This window comes from Ruditapes philippinarum, unplaced genomic scaffold (assembly GCF_026571515.1).
Source record: "Ruditapes philippinarum isolate M1 unplaced genomic scaffold, ASM2657151v2 ctg1342_1_1_1_1, whole genome shotgun sequence".
Taxonomy (NCBI): Eukaryota; Metazoa; Mollusca; class Bivalvia; order Venerida; family Veneridae; genus Ruditapes; species Ruditapes philippinarum.
Window position 1 is genome coordinate 1 of NW_026867266.1, and position 24,349 is coordinate 24,349.

At 29.8% G+C, this 24,349-nt stretch overlaps 1 protein-coding gene across 1 annotated transcript in view; it reads right to left on the reverse strand.

The window, feature by feature from the left end:
- Positions 1-78: 78 nt before the first annotated feature.
- LOC132735460 (uncharacterized) overlaps positions 79-24,349 on the reverse strand; it is a gene marked incomplete at its 3' end in the record, with an annotated part of 28,392 nt that continues 4,121 nt past the window's right edge. Inside the window, exons 3-15 of the mRNA XM_060722418.1 lie at positions 10,683-10,771; positions 9,927-10,068; positions 7,749-7,805; positions 7,219-7,293; positions 6,289-6,396; positions 5,704-5,946; positions 4,912-5,053; positions 4,159-4,268; positions 3,155-3,318; positions 2,341-2,508; positions 1,524-1,677; positions 577-800; positions 79-286 (exon numbers count right to left, since the gene is read on the reverse strand). Of these exons, the coding sequence (XP_060578401.1) occupies positions 79-286; positions 577-800; positions 1,524-1,677; positions 2,341-2,508; positions 3,155-3,318; positions 4,159-4,268; positions 4,912-5,053; positions 5,704-5,946; positions 6,289-6,396; positions 7,219-7,293; positions 7,749-7,805; positions 9,927-10,068; positions 10,683-10,771 (1,884 nt within the window). The remainder of the gene's footprint in view (positions 287-576; positions 801-1,523; positions 1,678-2,340; positions 2,509-3,154; positions 3,319-4,158; positions 4,269-4,911; positions 5,054-5,703; positions 5,947-6,288; positions 6,397-7,218; positions 7,294-7,748; positions 7,806-9,926; positions 10,069-10,682; positions 10,772-24,349) is intronic.

Sequence of the window (24,349 nt, forward strand, 5' to 3'; positions counted from 1 at the left end):
AATATATAAAATTGTGTATTAATATTTTATGTTATAACATGTTTAATGATTGTATAAAACATAAGAATGATAAATTACCTTTTTCTTGTACAATTGCTTTGAAACCGTTTCCAGATCTCCTTATTTTAGACGTTGGTCTACAGGAAGTAAATGTTAATGTCATATTAGATGAGTCCATGTCTACTAATGTCACCAATCCTTTGACGTCCTCAGTTATCGCCATCCTGTCTTTCACATATTCAGGATGTAATGAGATCATGTCTTGACAATCGCCCCAATGATTTACCTGCAAAATCAGAGTAGTATTATATCAGTGCGATTCATTTCTTGAATGCATAGACAGGCATTAGATTAACATAAAGTTTATGCCTCTGCAGTCATGTGCAATACCGTGCTAGCGACAAGATACCGTCACTCTTTGCTTTTCCATTCGAACTTTGATGTGGAACCGGGGCTTTAACTTCACATACAGAGAAATATTGAATTTAACAACTACGTTCGTAAGCATTACATCGAAAGGTAATATAAGAAAAGGTTAAAATTGTATAATTGTACAATCACTAAAGCTAAACCCACTGTGTGTATATTTAATAATATGTTCGTGAATAAAAGCTGAATGTATTTGCCAGACTCGAAAACAATTTTCCAAGTGTATGTTTCGCCTCCGGCATATTGTTGTGGATAGTTAATACTTGTTATTATAGATGGTTCATTCAGTATTTGTATGCTTGTTATTGTTTCCATTTCTTCCTTTTGTAAATAATTTGAATGCCATTCGATGGCAAGTAGTTTAGGGCGACCTGGAAATACAAGATAAAACTATGTAAGTATGATGCGCAAAGGATATTGTAAATGTTTATTCCCATAATTTTTTAATTGCGCTCATATATGTTACTAATTTCATCAAGTAACATCACTGTATTTGTGATATATTTTATATTAATGATATTGTTTCACTCAATTAAACCAGCGAATGAACACAATTGATAATTAATTATTTATTTCCAATTTCTAGCCCCTGGCTGGAACTATAGTTTCTTGCAATGTATTTTCACAACAGCCTTTATTTTGATATCGATGATTTTAAATGAATATTATGTCAACTATGTACACGTAATTTATTCTCATACTATTTGAAAAAGCAGCCTCCTTGCAATTGTAGGAGTAAGCTCTAATATTTATTTTCACTCCTAAAATCATCAATATCAATTATTGTTCAGTGATTGTTTGCATGTAAGTTCTATTCAATAGGTATTACTTGAGTTTTAAATAATAAACAATTGTTTAATTGTAGTGTTTTGAGTTAATATCGGTAATGAATGTTGTTGTCTTTTTTTTTGCAAGTTACCGAAATCAAGTTGATTTCGGTATCCTAAAAACGTTCCGATATTCTGATGCTTTTATAAAGCATTTATTACATGCGTTTGATATACTGCTACCGACTTCGTTACCATTCATTCACATTATTTTCATTTAATATTTAAAAAGTTATCCTTAATATCAATTAAAAATAGAAACAGTACTGTTGCGTTTGCAGCCATGCAGCTCAAAACGTAAGCACGTTGCCTCTTGAATAAGTGATTCAATGATGTATATGGATACATATCGCGCTAGCACTGGGTTGTGACTGAAGGTCTGTGGCTGGTCTATTGGCAAGAACATGTTAAAACTGTAGTTCTGAAAGCATAACAAAACTTCTGCATACCTATGGTTTTGCCAACGTCGGAACAAAGAAAACTTTTTATCCAATATTATTTTGTCGATTTGAATGACTGGCAATAAGCTTGACAATATTCTCTTTAAAATCCCATGTGGCGTTAAATTATATTTTCACAATGCGTGCAGAAGGTACGCGGCTGTACCGATGGCTTTTCTATCAATGCACTGGACAAAACCATAAGTCTCAATTAGTTATTTGAGTGAAAATCGTTCTCACATAAGTTAAATTATCATCGTTAAAGGTTGAATGATTTACTTTCATTGATCGTCGCCTAAATACATATATATCATGTAACACAACATTTTCAACATTAATTTCCATATACTGAATTCCTGTTTGCAATTCCTTACCAGATTCATATAGCCTAAGTTAAAGAAAAACGAAAGAAAAACATAATATCATTGACCATAATCGGTATTGTAAAACAACTTGGTTATGGTCATACTCAGTGTGTTCTATTCTTTCAAGAAACGTCATGAGGTAGATATCGTTCGCGTCTGGAATTATGATGATATATTTGTGTTGGAAATACAGCTTGGCTTAAATAAATATTCAACCTCAAAAAAGAAAATTTTAAAGATATTTACATAGAACGACATTCAACGATATATACTTAATACCTTATTAACAATTGCCTCATTATCTGCGTTCTTGTATCTAATCATCACTTTCTTACTTCCTATAGGTAAGTATTTCTTTCTGAATACACCACCTGCAGTGTCTTCTTCAATAAACTCCCAATTGTAGAATGTAACTCCTTCAATGTGTGTATTGGTTTCCAAGTCAACCTGAATTTAAACATTCAATTCTGTTCCATGATTTAAACATATTTTCGGATGTTTTCCTACTTGACAATTATTAAGATTAGAGATCCATCGATGCAATAACAACAACAACAAAAATCAGTTAAAAAATGGCAGACTCGGTTATATCGAGAGTGTTAATGGTGATAAAAAGCAGCATCTCTTAACATATCACACGCCCCCTAGCACCGTCTTAAGCGGTGTTTACCGATCAACCATTACATTCTTGAAATCAATAATCAAGAAAATTATAACAAAAAGCAGCGAGAAAACGTATTGAGCATATTCTTACAACAATTTCATGGTGTGTCAAAGTATAATTATCTTTTCATCATTTGGAAGAGCAAATGTACAAGTGTAGTTCAGCTTGCAGAGACGAGGAACTTTTATTTTCCGATTATTTTCATTATTATATGATTGATTATTATTTTTGGGTATTTTTCATAATTATCATATTTGTTGTTTATTATTATTATTATTATTATTATTATTATTATTATTATTATTATTATTATTATTATTCAATATTGTAAAATATACTGAAATATAAAATACTGATAAATGTGTACATATTAGATAACCGTATAACAGCCGGACAGGAGTGCTATCTTTATCATGTAGGGTAACTTACTGTAATGTGTGGTTGACTGTCCGAATAACTAGCGCACCATCCGGGCGAGAACGGTCTACCTGACGTGGGTGGTGTATGTTCAAGCCATGATGAGGCTGTTATCTGATAATCCAAAATACTTTCATCTCCCATACCGAGGTCGTTGTTACATCGGCTGCCATCATCTACAAAGAAAACTTATTTAGCCGTCATAATATTATGAAGGTTCATGGCATAACGTATTTTTTTTTTTTTTTATAATGCGTTTAAGGTCGCCGCCGGAAAGCCCATATCGACGACCGTACAATCAAGTCGGGCCATCCTAGAGCGTCCCGCCGAGATTTTTTTCCAGCTTTATTGGTGGAGGAATAACCCAGGTGGCCCTTCGGGCATTATATCAGGCACGAGCAGGCACCTGGGTAGAACCACCGACCTTCGTAATCCCGCTGGATGGCTTCTTTACATGAAAGATTTCGACCCAAGTGAGGATCGAACATACAGCGGTGAGGGACCTGTGATCTCAAGTCAGCGACCTTAAGCACTCGGCCAAGGAGGCCCCTGCATAACGAAATACATACTCCCTATAGAAATACTTGGGGTTTTGCATTGCTGTTCTCGGTCTAAATTGCACTGCATTAAACAAATCGCACTCATGGTTACATTTTAGAATACCAAATATCATTTTTATTCTAATTTACACACAGCTTCATATAAATGCGAATATTGCCTTTCTTAAAAAAGTCTATATACTTATTTCAAATATGAGAATATAATCCTTTCAAAGTTTTAGCTATTGTTGTTTTCATGTGACCAAAACTTCACTTTAAATTTGTAGAAGAATACTGGTTTTACTAAATAATACAACAAGATTACACTGGGGACATTTTTTCATTATTCATATTCTATAGTACTTCATAATTCATACAAGTATTTTATTGAATTGAAAAACCATGAAAGTAGGAAACTTAATAAATAAGTAGATATTTAGATAAGAAACAAAAAAATAATATTAAAAACAAACATACATGTCAAGTACTCGGTAGTCAAAACTTTAATGTCTCTAATAGCTTTATGAAACTGTAGCATGTCCGCTCCTTCGTGACCAATCAATTTTAAATATCGACCTTCAAGTGGCCTGGAAGAACATATGCTGTCAAGTCCTTTATTTAAATTACTTATTAGTTATTGTGTATTTAATTTAGTATGTTAGCTACAAGAAAAGTTATTCATTATATTATCTTTTTGTGTTAATTATTAATTAAAGTGATTTATTGTGTATTTTATTTTATATGTTGGCTGCACGTAAATTTATTCATTCTATTGATTTATTGTGTATTTTATTTAATATGTTGGTAACACGTAAATTTTCTTCAAAACAAATATAAAAGTATTACAATTGACTTTGACAATAACAGAATCAGCCTTCATTTAAAAGTGTTATTTTTAGACCAATTGCATCAAGTTCAATTTAACCACTAAATATATATGGCAAGTGGTGGTTCTAAATATGAAAGTAAAAGACAGAGCGCATGAATAATGAAAAAGGGAAACTGAATAATAACACTTGATGCCAATGCTCCATCTGAGTTGTAAACATATTTATAACATCAAAGGCTTTTGGGAAAACGATATATGGTTACATTTTCCAACTTGATCATTTTTCTTTAATTCGAAGTCTGCGCATGAGTAAAATATACATTTTCTGATCGTTTAGCTTGCCAGGTTAATGCTTATTTAATAATAATTTAAGTACGATTTACTAGTTTAAATAGCCATACCTTTGAAATTCGAAGTACAATATGTCATTTTCATAATATACGGAGTATTCACAACGGACACCTTCAAAGTTGTCTAGTCTCCATCTGGTCTCACTGATGAAACATTCAATGAAAGGTCTCTCTGTTTCTTTAAAACTGTAAACTGATGTTTAATCAATTGTTGTCATTATAATATATAACCCGGTGTTGTTGTATAAACTGGGTATAGAATACAACAATATCGAATAAGGTACTTCTTTGTAAATAAATGTAATTACTCATTGTTCTTTCAAAGATAACTAAATCAATCACTTTCTTTACTTTGAACAATCATTATATCGCAAAATATTATTCGTCTTAAAATATAATCATGAATTACAGCTGAATAGTATCGTCCTTATCTGTTTACATCAATATTGACAAAAAATGGTATCGATTATTCTTATATAAAAACATAATATCTATCGTCATTTTTTTACCTAACAGTCAATCACTCATTTTTCATGCGTTTAGGATAATAGCATAGTGGCAGAGTGTTCGCTCTGTGAGTGTAGTTTGAAACATGGAAAGGCCCTTAACTTGATGTATCATAATTTTAATTTTCCGTCGAGGATTTTGTTATTCTTTCGGGAATACAAGCTAACCATCAAACTAAAACGGTCATAAAAAGCTGTGCATTGCCTATAAACAAGCGACATATCAATAATGTACATTAAGAATCCGAGTATGTTACCTTATCAACAACAAAGGAAGATTATGGTACATTAAAAAAATTATTCAATACTTCAGAAAAACAGAAAACAAAGCTCTTACCAGAAGTTGCACATTCCTCCCATCTTATATATGGCAAATCGATGTAACACCATATATACCCATCACCACTTGGGTCCCTGCAAAAATTTTCAGCATCCGAAACTGTTGCATCCGGAAAATAATCATTATTCTTCATACTATGCTCATGTGGACTCTGAGAATCCCAACGTTGACAGGGCCAACCAGAGACAGAAGTATTTCTAAATCCTAAAAAGTCACGTGAAACAACTTGAAGCAAATAATCTGAAGCAGAAAGAAAGATGGTAAATTGCACAAACATTAAACCAGTTTATTTCACTTATCAAACAGAACGTTTCATAGAAATACCACACAACTTTTGATTTCATGTACTATGATCATAAATGTAATAGAATAAAAATCAATATCATGACTAACTGAATTAATCAATTTTATGTTTTATAAATGAATTAGATATAATATCACTACATATAACATAAATCAATAAAATGAGAACCGTGTAATACAATATGCTCTAGCAAAGGCCTTTTCTCAAGTCTATGTGGAACATTATTAGAAAGGTACTGTTTTACTGAAGTATCATATAAATGTTCTAAAAGTTCTCACAATTGTCAAATTGTATGCCAGTCACGATAAAGTTTCTTCCAATATCTACGACCAACCATGGTGTTGTTGTATGATCGTATATGTGTGTCCATAAGGGTTTGTCAGTAGCTGCAAGATATTAACATGTTCTCTTAATAGATAGGAAAAATAAAAACCCTTAAAGAAAGACAAAAACGGCAAAATTGAAAATTTTTTAGGTTCTGAATGATTGAATAAGTTCATGGTATTGTCAAGTGCATATTACCGTTCACGCCCCCTAGCACCGGCTTAAGAAAAATTCAACATTTAAACTTGAAATGGCAAAACTTTGAATTTTGAAACATCCGCAGAGGTGTTCATACGGCGGTCATCATTGAACCTTCAATGTGGCACTTCCTAGCCATTCCATGAAAAAGCCTTTTATAAAAAAAGAAAAAAAAAACCCTCTACAGCATTTTAACAAAGGCGTCTGTATATTGGGTTATGTAGATAAAGCAAACGATCTGTGTAGGGACATTAACAATATACATCCAACAGTATTGTTTAATATTTTACTGATTTTTTATTATGAATAAATCTAACTGAAATATACAGCAGTCATACACAACACTTATTAAAAAGCCTTGTATTTCAAGTCGACACAGCAAATGTTCCGAATCATTAATATCTAAAGATGTTTACATATGTTTCCTTTCAGTCCGAAGATTTTTACATAATATTATCAAGCACAGTCTTGCGTGCAAGAAGAGCCAAGGAAATGTTTAAAATCTTTAACCACTGAACTCCACGGATAGCAGTTTAATAGAAAATATCTGAAAATATCGATGCGTAAAACCTTTAGAGATGTCTTAAATGAAGTAAGGGATGAAATTCTGGATAAATATGCATACTTGTTTAAGTATGTTAGTCAGTTTAAAGTGGAAGATTGGTCATCAATGATGTTAATTTTACCTTGGATCTTTGAGCTGCCTGGTTTGGCGGAAGTTGAGTTCCCAAATATAAGTGTCGGATTTGATATCGCAAATACTGAATGACAGAAACAAATACATGCAAGAACTACTATTAATTATTAATACCTTTAGAAATGTTGACACAGAATAAAGTAGACCAATATGTCCATACATTAATCATTACAAAACAATAGTGGTCCATTTGACGCCCTATCTTTTAACATATGCATTTACAGTTTCCCAAAATAAATTGCCTTTCCAACATTATTGTTTTATAATTTTGAATAAATGCATGTAATAAATGCAAAGAAATGACATTTTTGACAAACTTCATACATTATTTTTGCATTCAAAAAATTACCACGAAACTTTAAAGAGCCACATATAGAACTGACATTACCATGTGTTCTATATTCATCATTAAACAAATTCAAATAATCAAAATAAGTGTTGAAACTGAAAATAATTGAAACAAGTATAGTCAAGACTCGTGTCAGTAACATTACTATAATAGCAAAAAAGGTTATTTACCTGTTTTGTATTTGTATGGAAGTTCATTCTGGGGTATATATAAATAGCTTGATATTGCTGAAAGAGCAAAATATTCGTATATATGTTTATATGTATATATTTTATCAAGAGGATCACATTCAAAGTAGAGTTCCGTGTGACGAACAAATACGCCATTGACGAGAATCAGGTGTATGTTGAAATTAATCTTGAAAATTGCTTCGAGCACGGCATGATTGACAAACAATCATATAAAATTGCACATTCAATAACTGATATATATCTTCACTCAATTACCTGGAGATCGAATAATCATTAATTGTTTTGGATAAAACTTCTTTGAAGTTAAAACGCTATTATTACTGAATCTATAGAAATGCTTATATTCAAAATTAACAATAACGAAAACTTTCCTTTGGGAGGCAACTAATGATGAAAATGGCGCCAGTAAACGAGTGACATTGAAACAACTTGCTGCTGTCTAGACTAGACGTACACAATTTGATAATATAAGAAATGTTACAATTAAGTAAGTATTATAGAACAATATAGAAATATATTCACGCTAATAAACAAATATGTATGGCGTATATCTGACATCCCATGCTGACATTTATCTTTGACATTAGATTTGCTATTTGTAAACATGATCATTTTGCAATGCTTCGAAATAGCTTTGTTTTTATTCGCTAATTTTTATGTCGGTCTATTCATAGAAAACAAAAGTTTACATGCAAACATATGGGAAATAAAGTTTCCATTGTGTTTATTGTCCGATTATGTTTTTGATTTCATTTTACTTATTTTTTTCTATTTTATTTATTTATTTATTTATCTAGTAATTTATTTATTTAGCATGCCATAAAATAAATATTGCATTGATAATTATTAGTACTAACGTTTTCAGTTCATCGATTAAATTTATCTATTATAATTATATTATAAGAATTCAATTATTTATGATCGTAAAAATAATTATGATTTAATGCACTGAACATTTCAAACAGAACAATGCCGCCAGGTTTTTAACAGATGCATTTACGTTGTTCGAGGAAACGCAATTCAAGTTTATGGGCATTATGCGGAGAAAATTGAAGTGAGATTAATATACCATCGACAATAAAAACTCAAACATTGTTTTTCGGCCGAATGCCGTCTGATTTCACCTTGAATTCCGCTATAATTAACAGTAAAGAAATGAATATAGGCAGAATTTTCATGTGTCATTTTAACACCAATAGCCTGTTCGATTAATACTTCAGAAGAACTGTCGTTATAGGTAGAGGTCTGTTCGATTGCAAGATGACAAGAAGTGTTTTCTAGAAGTTTCTAACAGCTTTTCAATAAATATATGAAATTAAATATGACTGATCGCCTTTTTGATACTTTGTGTTCGATTGGGTTTTCTTTTCTAAGCTGTTCTAGGCATTATATTTTCTTCTCGGACCGGGCGTAAGACGATTGAAACGAACTTTTGACTAATTTACAGTTTCAAAATTCTCCGTGGACTTTGTGTTCAGTATCTACTAAATATTTGTTTTATTATAAATTCCTATTCAAATCAAATTCCATTTTGAATAAAGTCAAATAATGTAAGCAATATTGTTTAAAGCTAAGATGACAACTAATGGGGAAAAACATTGAGGGTAAAAATGAACTGAAATAAAACTATCGAGGACGAATAAAATGTTCTGTTTGCTGTTAGCATGGTTAGTAGTAGCTTATTCTAGTATGCAAGTTAACAAATTTGATTTCGGCCGAGTATCTTTTTAAAGATACTTTTTGTTTATGTTTTTTCTTCTTAATCAAATAATATTACCAATTATACACATTCAAACATGATATAAAGTGGATAATATGAATCTACATTACTAATTAGCCATTAGTTAATTAGTACGCATGGAATACTATCCTTATATTAATCTGTTCCGCATACGACAAACAAACTTAGCATTTCTAATCGGTTATTTGATATCATTTGGCATAGAATACTATCCTTATATTAATCTATTTCCGCATACGACAAATAAACTTAGCAATTTTAATCGGTTATTTGATATCATTTGATCGTTGATAATTATGATAAACAACACTTTTCAGAAGAACATTATTAATTCTTGGAATATGTAACTATTATCGTTATACGATTACTGACATTTGTTTGGAAACTCTAAGATAAGCATGTATGAACAGTACGACCTGGTTGACTTGTGTTTCTTTTAACGTAGCACAGCTCAAAAAGATTTCTAACTTCAACGCTTCCTTCCTTTGGTTTTAGTTGCACGGCTTCAGTTATCACATCGGCGAAAGGAATATTTGGACACATATCGTCGTTTTCGTCCTAAAAAAATGTGATAGAGACTTAAAATAAAGTGTTGCAGCAGCACATTAAAGCCATTCTCCCACACAAACGGGTCTAAAAACATCAACATATATGTTTACTGTTAATAAATATCCATAAACTTGTAAAGTAAAATTTACAACATGGGGTGACAAAACGGTTATGTTTCACTTGATACAGATATAAACAACCGTTTTATCACACCATGAACATGTTGCGAGTAGGACAGCATGATGCAGGCAGAACTTACTATATACATATCAATTTTAAACCAAATTACTGATATATGTTTTTGATCTCTTTTTACAGACATAATTTTCTATCAGATATTGTGCAGCAATCGATTTCAGGAAAAAAAAATGAAACAAAAATAAAAATAAAACAAGCTCACAAATTTTTTAACTGCAATCTACGGATCTACTTGCAACCAGTTGTCGGGTATGTGTATAATTTAATAAAATATTTACAAAATAAAAAGTTGCAACGGTTTAATGTCCTTATAAATGAACTAGCAAGTAGCGAAATGTTATCTTTTTATGGCATTGTATTTCAAATTCTCGGACGACTTGCGGAGATAATATCACAGTTACTAAGATTTATGATAAAACATATACCTTTAGCAACATAAACAGTCCTGAGAATGGAAAGACATAATTCCCGTCGTCCACTGGATTATGATTACAAGTGTTTAAAATAAGAGTCGCTGAAAATAAAAGGATATTTTAAAACTATATTGTTGCATAAGATGATATCAACACTTTTTTCTGAAGTACTACAATTACTACTTCATATAATGCGTTCCAGAATAAAAAAGGAAATTATAGATGTCCTTTTTCCGGGGGTCGACCTACAGTCGCTTTTTCAGCAACAGATTTACATGCAGAGGGAGATATATAGTTGATAGCTGACATAGGAGAATAATTCCCCTATCTTTTAAACCTCAGACGAAACGCATTGTACCTGTCCGTCCGTCGAATATATGATACGCCACTATCATTTTAAATGGGTTTATCTTGTGAATGGTTGTTCGGAGTTATTTGATGAAAACTCACAAAAGAAATCTCTTACTTTTAAATCGGTCAATATTACAGTCATGTACGCAGAATATTTTAATTGTAGACGAAAGTAACACAAATATCTGATCATTTGTAGATTCGTGTTTTCAGACTTTTGTTTGAGAATATATTGTAGAGAAAGAAAAATACATCCAATATTAATATGCATACAATAAAAAAATAATGCATTTATCTGTAAATTATTCATCTTACTATTTTTTCTAAAATTACGGGAGTTATTTTCATTATTATCAAATTATTATATCTTACATGTGTATATATGAAATAAAACACGTAATTATAAATAAAACTTCCTATCCTCTTTTCATTATATTCTTGAATATCTTTTATATAAATTTTGAAATATTGAGAAATATTTATTACATAAAAATGAGTGGTTCCGATTTATTTATTTTTCACTACTGTAACAGTGAAATTATTTCCATATTGTCACTGGTGTCTTGCCGGATTACATTCTTCTAAAGTCAGCCAAATCACATAATTATAGGGTAGTCTTTCAAATGTTAATGCCGAACAAAAGAAAAATGTATACAATAAACAGAAAATTCAAGTTTTTTTATGTAAATACAGGCTTGTGGCATGAAAGTTCTGATATTTCACTAGTCGCGAAATTTCTATTTAATTTCATACTAGTTTCAATCGATAAAAACAAATCTGTATTTATTGAAAAGAACTCACACATCACCTATTAAATCATCTAATATATCCTTTTTTAGCGTTTTAAAAAGAAACAAATAAAAATTTGGTCTACACTTATTTTTTTACTTTTAATTCGTACTTAGTACGATACATGTGTAATCTATTGTTCAATATATGTTTGTTAATTGCTAAAAAAAAAACAACAATAATAAATAAGCAAAGCGTGATGAAATGAAGTTTGTCAGACAATCAATAAAATTATCGTTCAAATCCTAAAATCCGGGTACTGTGTGATATCTAGTTGATTTCGTCTTTGACCTGTGTTGTTTTGTGTTGTTTTATTTTTCTCATATCTGAAAACAAATATTGAAACAACGTTAAATTGTTTTATAATACAACTTAGTTTTACCTTTATCGTTTATGTTATTGATTACAAGCATTAAAAATGAAATAAAGATACAGGTTGTAATTATAAAAGCCCTCTTGTCAATATTGTCAAAATCAGATTCTGAGGTAAAGCGTAAAATGTAAATGTAAATAAGATTAATAGAAGAAAATAACTCTCATAAGAAACTTGTCATAGCTCTTTTTTTCCATTCATATAATAAAATACATATCTTCTGCTAATTTTACTGTATACTGGCCTGTGCTTAAAGTATTTTTAATCTATCATTTCTTCGATAAAATGAACAAAACCAGTAACCCTCTTTAATAGAATAATATAAAGGTGTAGTAAGAAAATAGCCCCGCCTATTCATAATCAATAGCTTGAATCTGCCTAACTGATAAACTTGTAAGATCCATTATAGCTGAGATGAGGGTGAACTCACGCCCAGTCGAAGTTCTCGATCTCCTGTGAATTATTTTACACGTGTCTGCAATTTGTATTAATTTCAACAAGGCATATAAAGATACGAGTTTCAGGGTACTCACTTATTGTTTTCTTCACATGTCCTCTTATAGATACAAGAGAAAACGTATTTAGATAATTTTATTCTAAATGTTCTAATAATGTCGTTACGATTATTTCATCCATATGTTTTTATAATTTTTTTGTATATAAAAGTATTATATTGATTTTCTTACAATGTGCAAATATAAAGAAAATGGTAATTAATCATGTTCTTTAAAAAGAAATGCCGATTTCTGCTCATGTTTCATTTCTTCCTTTTAAAAGAAAGTAACCTTCTTTGTCTATTTGTGTTTCAATCTAAACAATAGATGTACAATGTACATGTATATGGAACAATATATTGCATAAGAAGTCATCTTATCAACCGCCATCCCTTAAAGATTTTCACATTATTTTCTGAAGTTATATCAAATACTTATAAAAATAAAAATATAAAAATATAAACAATCAGTACATGACAATGATACATATTTTTGCTTCTAAACTGAAAAAAAAACTGAAATAAAAACCTTTAATTTGCATTTGATAAAAGCATAACTTTTTGCACAGTTTAAGTGCAATCCTTTTGATTATAAAACAAAAACACTCTTCTACATTCTTACAAATGTATTAATTGTACTTCTGACATCAATTCTTCCATGACGGCCAAATAGCAATAAATCCAGCTAAATTCGTTCCCGATAGTATATTACGTTTCGTTAGCCCATTATAGGAGCTTCACCGTAGTGTTAACACTTTTATTACACACCTAATTATACAAATACTGCGCTGACCGTGTGATTGAGTGGTGAAGAAAGGGAAATGTACCAAAAAGATATTCACATAGTTGCAGAAAGCCTAGATATATGGAAAATGAGTTTAACTTTCAAAACTGTAACAAGAAACCAAAAACTTAACATTTTCTAAAATAAAAATGGTAGCATGATTGATGCATATTGGACCTTTAAGAAGTACTTATTGCAGGGGTTATGTATCTATGCGTATATGTCTAGATTAGATTTTACGGCATTCTGAAGTTCTATTTTTAAAAATATATTATTTACTCAGTATACAATACAAGTCGCTATGGGATAAAATAGCAGCTTATACTAACATTAAATGAAAAAAAAATCACAGATAATTAGACCTATTTTCTATTAATATTTATTTTTTTAGATTTTCTAAAATGAGGTTTTTTATATACCACATTGTTAGTAAGATCAGTAATGTTAAAGGGACTCCACTGAGGTTTTTGACATGATGAGACAGAAAATATGTTTTTTTTTAGATAAATGAACCATTTGATTTAGGTTTAGGACACTAATCTTTGTGCAAAATTTCAAATTATTCGCGCGCTTTGTCTTTCCAGAATAATTATTCAAATTGTAAAAAAAATGACACAAAATGAAAAGCGTTTAAAAGCTTTTTACTCAAATCGGGCTATGAAAAGTATAAACATACCATTTTTAATTTATTTCAAAGTATAATTCTTAACTATCTTTGCATATATTTCTGTTTAAAGTGCCCTAGCCTCATTTATGTAATAAATTAAAATGTTATGTTTTTAGGCTTTTTAACCTCAGTAGAGTCCCTTTAAGATTTACTGATACTTTAAAAACAATAGATTTATATTTCTTTAAGTAGGAAAAGTTAAAAAATTTGATAATAATGGAAACTTTGTCTTTATTCAGGTTGTCTAGAGTGCATCTTTTCTATTAAAAGTAAAATCATGCTAGACTGTATGGTAATTCATTCGCGAGCGATAAGAACTGTCAAGATTGTAATCAACCTTGCAAGCAAATTAAACGTTTCGTCTTAAGAAATAAAATTGTTAATGGAATCTCCGCAAGAAGTAGCTGAAAAAGTACATGTATGTTTCGCCGTTTTAACATTCATTAAAGACATTGGATATACAAACAGAACTTTAACCGTTAAACAGAGCAACCTGTTTGACAATCCGTTGATCCAACATACACGTATAATTGTTTGACAGACGTTCCCGAGAATAGCGCTAATAGCAGATAATCACGCAAACGCATGAGCAATAAAACAATAAAAGTCAGACTTTAGTGGGAAAAAACGCGAGACTTGTAATCTCGACATTGTGGGTTCGATTCACGGGCTGGTCCATTAAAGTTACTAATCAGTCTTTCGGATGAGACTTTAAATCGAGGTCCCGTGTATGAGAGCTTAAACACTAGGCACGTTAAAGAACCAGGAGAAGTATTTAAAACTAGGGCATTTTAATAATCTAAAATGACTAATACTCTTTTGGGGGACTCGCCCATATTGGCAACCACTGGCGAGTATAAATAATCTCAAACGCACACGCGCACGTGCGCACACACGCATACATACTCGAAACAACGAGTTACGCATTTCAAAATATAAGAGTGCTACAAACTGTACTATATCCATAGACTTAACCATCAGTCGTCGCTAACCCTATTTACCTTACATACACCATGACTTTATAAATACAATACATATTGCTCAAAACTTCACGTGTGCCCAGGATACGCATGAATGAGAGGTTTGTTATTCGATGATATGCTATGTTCAGATGAAAAAAGATCTAAAAAATAATTTAGACATTGAATGTTCTGACAGTTTAAAAGATATTTTGTCACTTGTAAAATTTGTCTTTTTTCTGCGGAAACAATCTAAATGCAGATTATATCAAAGTAACTGACTTTCTCTCGACTGAAGTAATTAAATGTAAAGTTTATAACGTTTTTTACGAATATATGAAGATGTGAAAGAGTCGACATGTGTGCCTCTTTAGTTATCATGTGCTCACGAAATACTAAGTGGTGAGAACGAGATACTATGTCGTGGCCACGAGATACTAAGTCGTGCGCACGAGAAACTATGTCGTGGCAACCAGTTACTTTTTGGCGCGCTAGAGATAATTAAGTGATGCCCACAAAATAATATGTCGTGGCCACGAGCTACTTAGCTGTGCTTACGAGATAAGCCGTGCAAAAAAGATAATTAACCAATTAGATAAAATTATATAGTTATGAAGGTTTAAACTTAAAACAAGTCTGGTTAAAATTTTACATGCAACGTAAATCTAATACACTACTTAAGATATCCACCTTAAACACTATATGTATTAAGGATCATAAGAACAGGTCATTATCCAAGACCAATAAATCAGATTTTAATATCTTCTAAGTTTTGCCTTTTGTTGGAAACATTATACGATAGGGTTGATCTTTATGTATGACTAATGGCCTGTTAACCTTTTCCATACCATAACTTGAGAAGAAATTAGCCCTGGTTTTGTTTATTTAGTAATTTGTGTCCACGACTTAGTAACTCTTTGATACGATAATATTGCGTGCACAACACTTAATTTTCGCGTGCACACGACTTAGTTATTCGTGGCCACGACATAGTATCTCTTTCGCACCACTTAATTATTTCATGCGCACGACTTAATAACTCGTGGCTACGACATAATATCTCGTCCGCATGCGATAAATAAAACATACACACACATGTCACTTTTTTGTCACCGTACGTAAATCAGCTTACGAACAATTTATGTGAAGAAATATATATTTATATAGCACTTGTTGTAAAGTAAATGCATCGACTGACTGTTTAGGTAAATTTTCCTTAATAGCATAATATACTTCATGAATATATACAAAACGAGGTATAAACCAAAAATTACCTATCATTTGTATATTACTTAAAGAATAAGAACGTCATTTAATCTTAAAATGGAGTAAATAAATCAAAACAACACATTCTATTAATTTCGTCTTTGAAACGAAATGAATACATTCAAATATTACCGTTTAAGCGGTAACGGCAATGTGACATCAAAATATGAATATAGATCAACGATTATATGTATAAAATGAAATTATTTTTTCAATAAAGAAAAGTTGTAGTACACCCAATATATTTACATGTACGATAAATAGAAAAAAGATAACTAATAAAACTAACAGAAAAATAACGTCTTGATACAACAGTTATCAAACATAATAATGAATAAAAACAAAATATCTCTTACCAAAAGAAAATTAGTAACATGAAAAGGCAAACAAGTGAAAATCTGGGAAAACAATACGGAATTGTAATCCTTTTAAAGACCCATTTTGCCTCAGAAATGCTTTAATCTTAAGCATTTCACCGGTATCTTCATTTTGGTTTACTTTTATAGTATCCTAAAATTTTCTCATTGGCCAATTAACTGAAACATATTTTTAATCTGACGCTTGCAGGTCACTAGTAAAGTTATAGTGAATTATTATTTTGTATTATGTGCCTTTAACAATCTATTCCTGTTGATATGTAAAATATCAATAGGAAGAAATCTACTTCAATAGAATGAGCTTCACTATTAAAATTAACAGCCACATAACTTGAATATTTTGGAACGCTGAATTGTTTAAAACTTGCGGCTGTTTATCCTTCTCGTGTTTGTCCAATTTATTGTATTTTACACTCTTACGTGTCAAATTCAAACAAACAGAACACAACATATATTTTATTCAATGATAGAATATCCAAAGCCATTACAATATTTGACGCAATATTCATATATCATGCTTTAATTTTCCCCTTTCTGAAATATACATGTCGATTTTACCAAAACAACGTATCATAAGTCAGCAGGATGTCTGATGGTTACGTATTTTTATTAAGAAAGTCCAGAAAAATAAATGTGTGCTGCAGATCATTTTTTTATTCCAATCTTTATTCAAATATCATTCATAAACATAATATGTGAAACAGCAATTCATTATTATATTTCTCCATAAAAGAATTATCATGTTTTTATATGTAAGAGAGCTCGTTATCAATTATAGATAAATATACACATGCCAATATGCGTTATGTCATGTTTTTTGGGTTTTTTTTCTGTTTTTTTTTTTTTTCTTTTTAAAACGCGTATTGCAAGTCTGTGTATTATCTGGGCCTATTATATTTCTATTCTGACATATGTGGGGTGGAATTGTTAATTAGATAATTTTGTGGCCGAATAAATTAGTGCATAATTATTTTAACGTTTTTTGTCATTAACTTATTATCAATATATGTAATTTTTTCTTAAGTTAATTATGTTCTAATCGTCGACTCTCTAGTTTATTTTTCAATAAATGTCTACACGTACATTACTTTTTTAAAATATCTTTAAGTACTTCTGTGTAATTTTGATTATAACTGTATATTCCACATTCATCATTTATAAATCACGATCCCGTTGACTTCTGACAGATACAAAAATCGCATTACACTAATTACATTATGCATGCTTAAACATTAATGATTATTGTAACTTAGTTTAACATTGCAGGTCATTGACTGATTTACTTTATCAGCAAATCAATAGTAAATCATTCCTAAGATAATTAGAAGTGGTCCTGTTTTGTAAAGCACATCCTTTTGTCCCAATATGAAATGACATTCGTTACGTGTAATAAGTATTTTATATCTGTTTTAAATATATCAATTTGGCGTTACATGATATGGAAGATAATTGTACATTTTGAGCATAAATGTATATTCTTGCAGGCTCTGGTTTCATTACAATAATTAAAACAGTTTCAATGCCTTATCGTTATTTTAATTAATGATTTAAGATTTACTTAATGAATATATCACTGTGATCAAACATTTAATAGGCCAAAATAATTAATATAATGATTATTATAAAAAGATAATAATGATTTATAGATTGTGACCTTCCTACAATTTGAGTTTGTTATTGGAAGCATTTTTCCTTTAACGATCACTTTTGAAAGCAATCTTTGGAAATTTGTGATTCTAAATAACAATCACTGTGTCACAATATATCATAACAAACTTTTAAATTAATGGAAAGTACTTTAAAACTACTTGAGTTAATCACACAAAAAATGACTTATTCTTTTTTATAATCTGCAATTCACGTTTAAATCTTTATGGTAGGCTGTATGAGAGATCAGCCTCTACTATGGTATCAAATTACCGCACGGACTTTTAGTGATTGAAATGAAAAATGTGCTCATCTGATGCTGGTACCAATGAGTGTTTTTCACTGTTTCGCAATGTAAGTAATGTAAGTTCCTGGTTTGAAGGTGTGATAACCCCTTTCTGACTTATCTTTATGTGTGATCTTTGTGGGCAACATGTTCAGGATTCCACACCCCAAAATGTGTCCACTGCTTATTTAACATGACCCCCTCCCTCTTAAGAAAGAAGAAGAAAAGCAACAACAAAAAAAACAATGGAAAACAACATTAAAACACAGGTCTCTAAGTGTTTAAATAAGTTATGCTTCAAGTCTTTATTTAATTCAAATTTATAGTTTTGTATAATAATGATTTTGCAAAATTAAATTATGTTTTGCTTAATTATGTAAATATTAATAATAATAAATATTCTATAGACTGTTTGAAACTCTACATGTGTGCTCTGTAAAACTTTCAATCGGAATTCAGCAATGATTATTATCTTGACTGTCATATATTTCGATTTTGTGGTGGTAAATCATATACATACATTATTAATGTACGAATGAAAAGTGTTATCCAATTTATAAGAAACATTTCTAAATGACAAAAAAGAAAGGCAATGGTATACTGGTGGTTTACATTATTATGAAATGGTGTGCACACATGTATATTAATAATTTTCAATATAACATTAGAAAGGGTGAAGAAGAAAAACGTCCGTTTTTACCAGTCTTCTCTTTTACGATGTAAATGTATCAAAAAGTACTAATCGTTCAAACAAATATATGTTTAAGGGAACAAAGATTTTCTATCGATTATACGCAATGAGATCCGCAAAGCTTGCTGCAAAAATATTTAGTACCTTCATTTTCTAAATTTTTAATACATGTTATAGACCGTTGGTTATTTAGCTGTCGCAATATATTGCTCCGTTTATAAGATGCCCACCTGTTTCCTATTGTACAAATAGATATCGAACAATCATAAAAGGTATAACAATAATGCAATGTTTAACACGGTACAAACTTTGTTTATTGTAGCCCGTCTTACCCATTTCTTAATGCACATTTATTGTTATAAGACTTTTTTTGTCTTTTACTGAATTTTAATTGAATTTATCTTTCTAAAGTAGTACAAAAACCACCATAAAACTGTAAACATAAAGATTGCTAGCTTTTCTGTAATGTTTTGGAATGGATAGATCTCTCAAAAGTAAAAAACTATACAAAAAGTGAAAAAAGTTAATTAAGTCTGTCCTCATAGCTATGTAGATCTGTTCTACACATGTCACATTGCTTACACCGGTCAGACTCTTATATTTTTCTGGAAACATCAATTATATGTAGGTTTTTTGTATTTTTACCCTCGAAATCTGTCCATGAATTCTGCAAACAGTTTTTTAAAACAATAAACAGTATATTTTGATAAAAACATTGTTTTCTTGTATTTCTAACTTATGCATTGTGCAATTAATTAAAAACATTTAAAACAGTATATTAATTTCCTCCCCCACCTGTCTTAGTTTTAAAGATAGGCTAAAACAATTATATTTATTGCACACTAGTTGATGAAATTTTTGCATAAGAAGCCGATATGATAATGAAAAAGGTTTGTGAGAGAAATATATGTCTGCTGTTCGTGCAAACAGATAAACGAAAATGTGAATATAATATGCTGTTGTTATGCTAAACAGAATGATACAGAGCATAATCAACAAAGGGACAACTTAATATAATTGAAAATAATAACATGCCATATTTCTTTATGTAGTAGACGCAGGTACATATTCGACTAATACTCGAATTTTGAAAACCATAATATATTACCAAAATACGTGCACACTATTGCAATGTAACAGGATAACGCTCAACATTACATATATATATTTTTTAAATATCTTATTAAATACACTAATATTTTCAGCATATTTCAAGACATTGAATAAAATTATACAGGTACTCATCAATAAGTTGTTATGTGCGTTAAGAGTTTTGAAAAATACAAGAACTCAATTAATCAGTGTTTCCATGAACCAAGCACAATACCGGTATTTCGATAAAATTGCGTTAACCTTAACATGATGTTTATTATACACTTCTAATAGGAATGTTCTAGACAAGGAAAGTCGTTATACTATGTCATAATTAAGATTCATTATTAATCTTGATAAAATAAACACGCTTTTTTTTGCTAAATTAACGATAAGAATTCTGTCTAATTATTCCAAGTATATTTAAGATTAAAATTGCAAACAGACCGATAAAAAACTTTTATTATACGATTGTGCTTTTGGTATTTTCATGTTTCGAACAGATTCAGCATTTATTTAAAGGCAGATTTAACCGATGTTTGACCGAGGTTATTCAAGAAGAGAGAATCAGCCCAGACTCTTTCGGTTGAAGTAGAAAATATTCTCAAGGAAAAGTACATATGTGTTATGTAAAATGTATAAGTGTGTGTACTAAAACAACGTACAAATGTAACATAACACTAAATGACAGTGCCGATTCGAATAAATAAGTAAAACATTGCAATGAAAAATGGCTATTGAAACTTCAAGGAAGAAGTTATCGAGAGGTAATTGAGTCGTGCTTGGGAATTCGTTAATTGATCAGGTATTTATATGCTCACCATTTTCATGTTTTGTATACATTGATTCTAATATTTTCCTGTTTGTATTTGAATTAACATCACAGAATTATTATCTTTATTTCATAAGAATTTAATTAAGGTTCTTGACTATTGTTTTAGCTTAGGTACCTCTCTTGCATCGCCAAACAAATGTGTGCTATGTATTTTAATAAAAAAATCATAACGATAATTTAAATTGTTGTAATTCAATTGCTCTAACCTTATTATTATTACAATTTTACAGTTGTTGTTCTATACACAAACAATCTTAAAACTTAAACAAGCATAATAACTTTCCGCATGTTATCAGACTTTATAAATTATTTCTAATATATCCATATGATTTTTATTGTTAATGTTTGTTTTTCTTGCATATAATGATCCTTTATTGATGTTTTGACTGGTTCCAATTTGTCCGAATGAAAAATAGCATTCTAAAACTATTATTAATCCTTGCAATAAATGAAATAAATAAAATTATATCTACTTGAAAACCCCGTTATGCTTAAAATGTAAGTCACATGTATTTCTAAGACCTATATCACACACAAATCAGAGGTAAGAAAATGAATATTTCAGAATGAGTATGTGATACATAAACATTTTGTCAGTCCTAAAGTGAGTGAGTGATGAGGTTCCAATAAAATACATACAGTCATGTGTTTCATTTATGTCAAGCAATTTTATCGTTTAGAGCTTTTGAATAAATGTATGACTTATTTTATTATATTAAAGAAAGCAAAGAATATGATGAGGAAAAATGCAATAGAATTGTTCATTTAATTTTTTCAGATTTAAGAATAAAAGAAAAAGTGATTTGACATTAAACAAATCAATAAGATGATACTGGATATTAACATAAAAAGGCGTCAAATAAGGAGTAACCGTAAAATACGGATAAAAGTCAAGTGATGCATCGGAACAAACGCGAGCGCGATGAGGACATCAGGCATAAACATTGAAGTTGCTGAAGTGATTTTCGTATTCTCAATTCATCATGTTTCAACTACAGACTTTTTTTTAAAGAATCAAACTTATTATTTGATTCCGCTAAAATATAATTCCGGGGAATGTATTAATATGTGTAATCAGTGTTTTGAGTTTTGTGTAATATAATATTGCGCAATATTACAATATTTGATGGATGGATTTCTGAGACATATTGTGCCATAAACTTCTGTTTGTTCATAATCTTTGGTATAAAATACTTAAAGCATGTCATGCTTCAAAAATGCTGTGCTGTTAGTTTTATTTATGTTTGGTATCTTGTTACCGTTTCATAAAAAATGTACTCACTCATTGTCCATATAGAACAAATTTGTGACTGATATATTTTGGGACATATTGTGCCTTTAAATTTTTTACAATTTTGATACTAGCTTTTAACATCCAATATCTTTTTTCATAAACATCTTTTCTTAATATGTTTAATATGTTTCAATGTTCAAATTGATTTTTTATTTTTGTTTCTGATTTTCGATATCAGTTAGGAAATTAGATTATGAGATCAGAATTCTCCAATAATAATTTATTAGTTATTTTTATTACATTCGATGAATGTTGAGTAATATCAACTTTGTTTTATTTTGTGTTTGTTTGAGTAACAATGCATGATATTTTATGAAAAAATTGAAACTTTAATCTCTTTCAATGCTATGCATTATGCAAAAATATTATTGCAAGTTAAATGTTTTTTTTTTTAATAAAATAAATACAGAAAATGCACACAAACAACGTGGGGAAAAACGATCTAATAAAGCATATCATTGAACATACGTTTGAATATATTAGAACTATAACTGTAATAACAAAGCAGCCTGGTTTAAAACGGCCGAGAATTTTTAAGAAACTTTTGTTGTTAGATAAGATTAATAGTTTAGATTCATTTTCAGTTATGGATCCGTTTGTTTTTTATTTAAGTTTAACTTGTACTACATAATAGTTATCATAAAGTAAGAAATGTATATTTTATTATAATATTTTTAAAACGCATTCATTCTTTTTAATGAAATACCTGAAGATAGTGTAAACTTAAAGTTTGACTTTCATTATTTCTGCGTAATGCGTAATGGACTATTAGTGCTAGCATTTCTTAGGCCAGTGTATTTATTGACATCTAGCGAAAATGATTAATGTGAAATCGAATGTCAGTAAAATGGACATTATTTTACAACTATAGAGACTAGAATGAAAGCTTATACGTTTTGCAACTTCTTTGAGTAAAGATATTTTAGAACATTGAATTGTCACTTTTGGAACATAAATGCATAGCAAACAGTTATCTGTTAAATGTCCGCATAATCTTGAATATTATTTCAAAATTATTAACAGTTGAAGATGTGTCATATTACCATAACATCTTTTGAAAGAAAACGTTGGTTGAGTGAGCTCTGTCTTCTTTCTGAACCGGGTTATATAATATGATATTTACTCATCATTAAAAACAACAGATTTTCATGACACAAAAATCACATCATCTCATATATTATTAATATTGATATACCGCATTTTTATTACATTTTAACCATTTGATGTTTTAATCACATTTCAAATCACTTTATATTACATCAATAACTTAATATGTATTTTTTATTGTAATTAATTAATTAATTAATTAATTTATTTTATCTTTATTTATTCATTTTACTTAATAATTTACTTATTATTAATTTATATATGCATTTATATTTATTCATTTATTTATTTACTAGTATTCATATAGTTATTTATGTATTTACTTAAATTTACTTATTTATTCATCCCTTTATTTATTTGTTTATTTATGAATAATTAAAAAAATAAAGTAGAAATCTTCCTATCATTAAATGCTATATTAACTGCTTTTATTACACTTATTTTACGAGTAAATTACCTGTTCATTTTGTTAAAAGTTAGAAAGAAAAGGAGCTTATCTTTCACCTCTTTGTCACTTCAAACAATTTTTCTATGCCCATACTGTATTAATGGGTAATTTGGAAACACATCCCGGTAAATATAACAATTATATTGTTAAAGCGCAATATGTTTTTCTGATATTTATTTTAAGACTTCTAAGCATAGTTACTGTAGTAAAATGAGAAAAA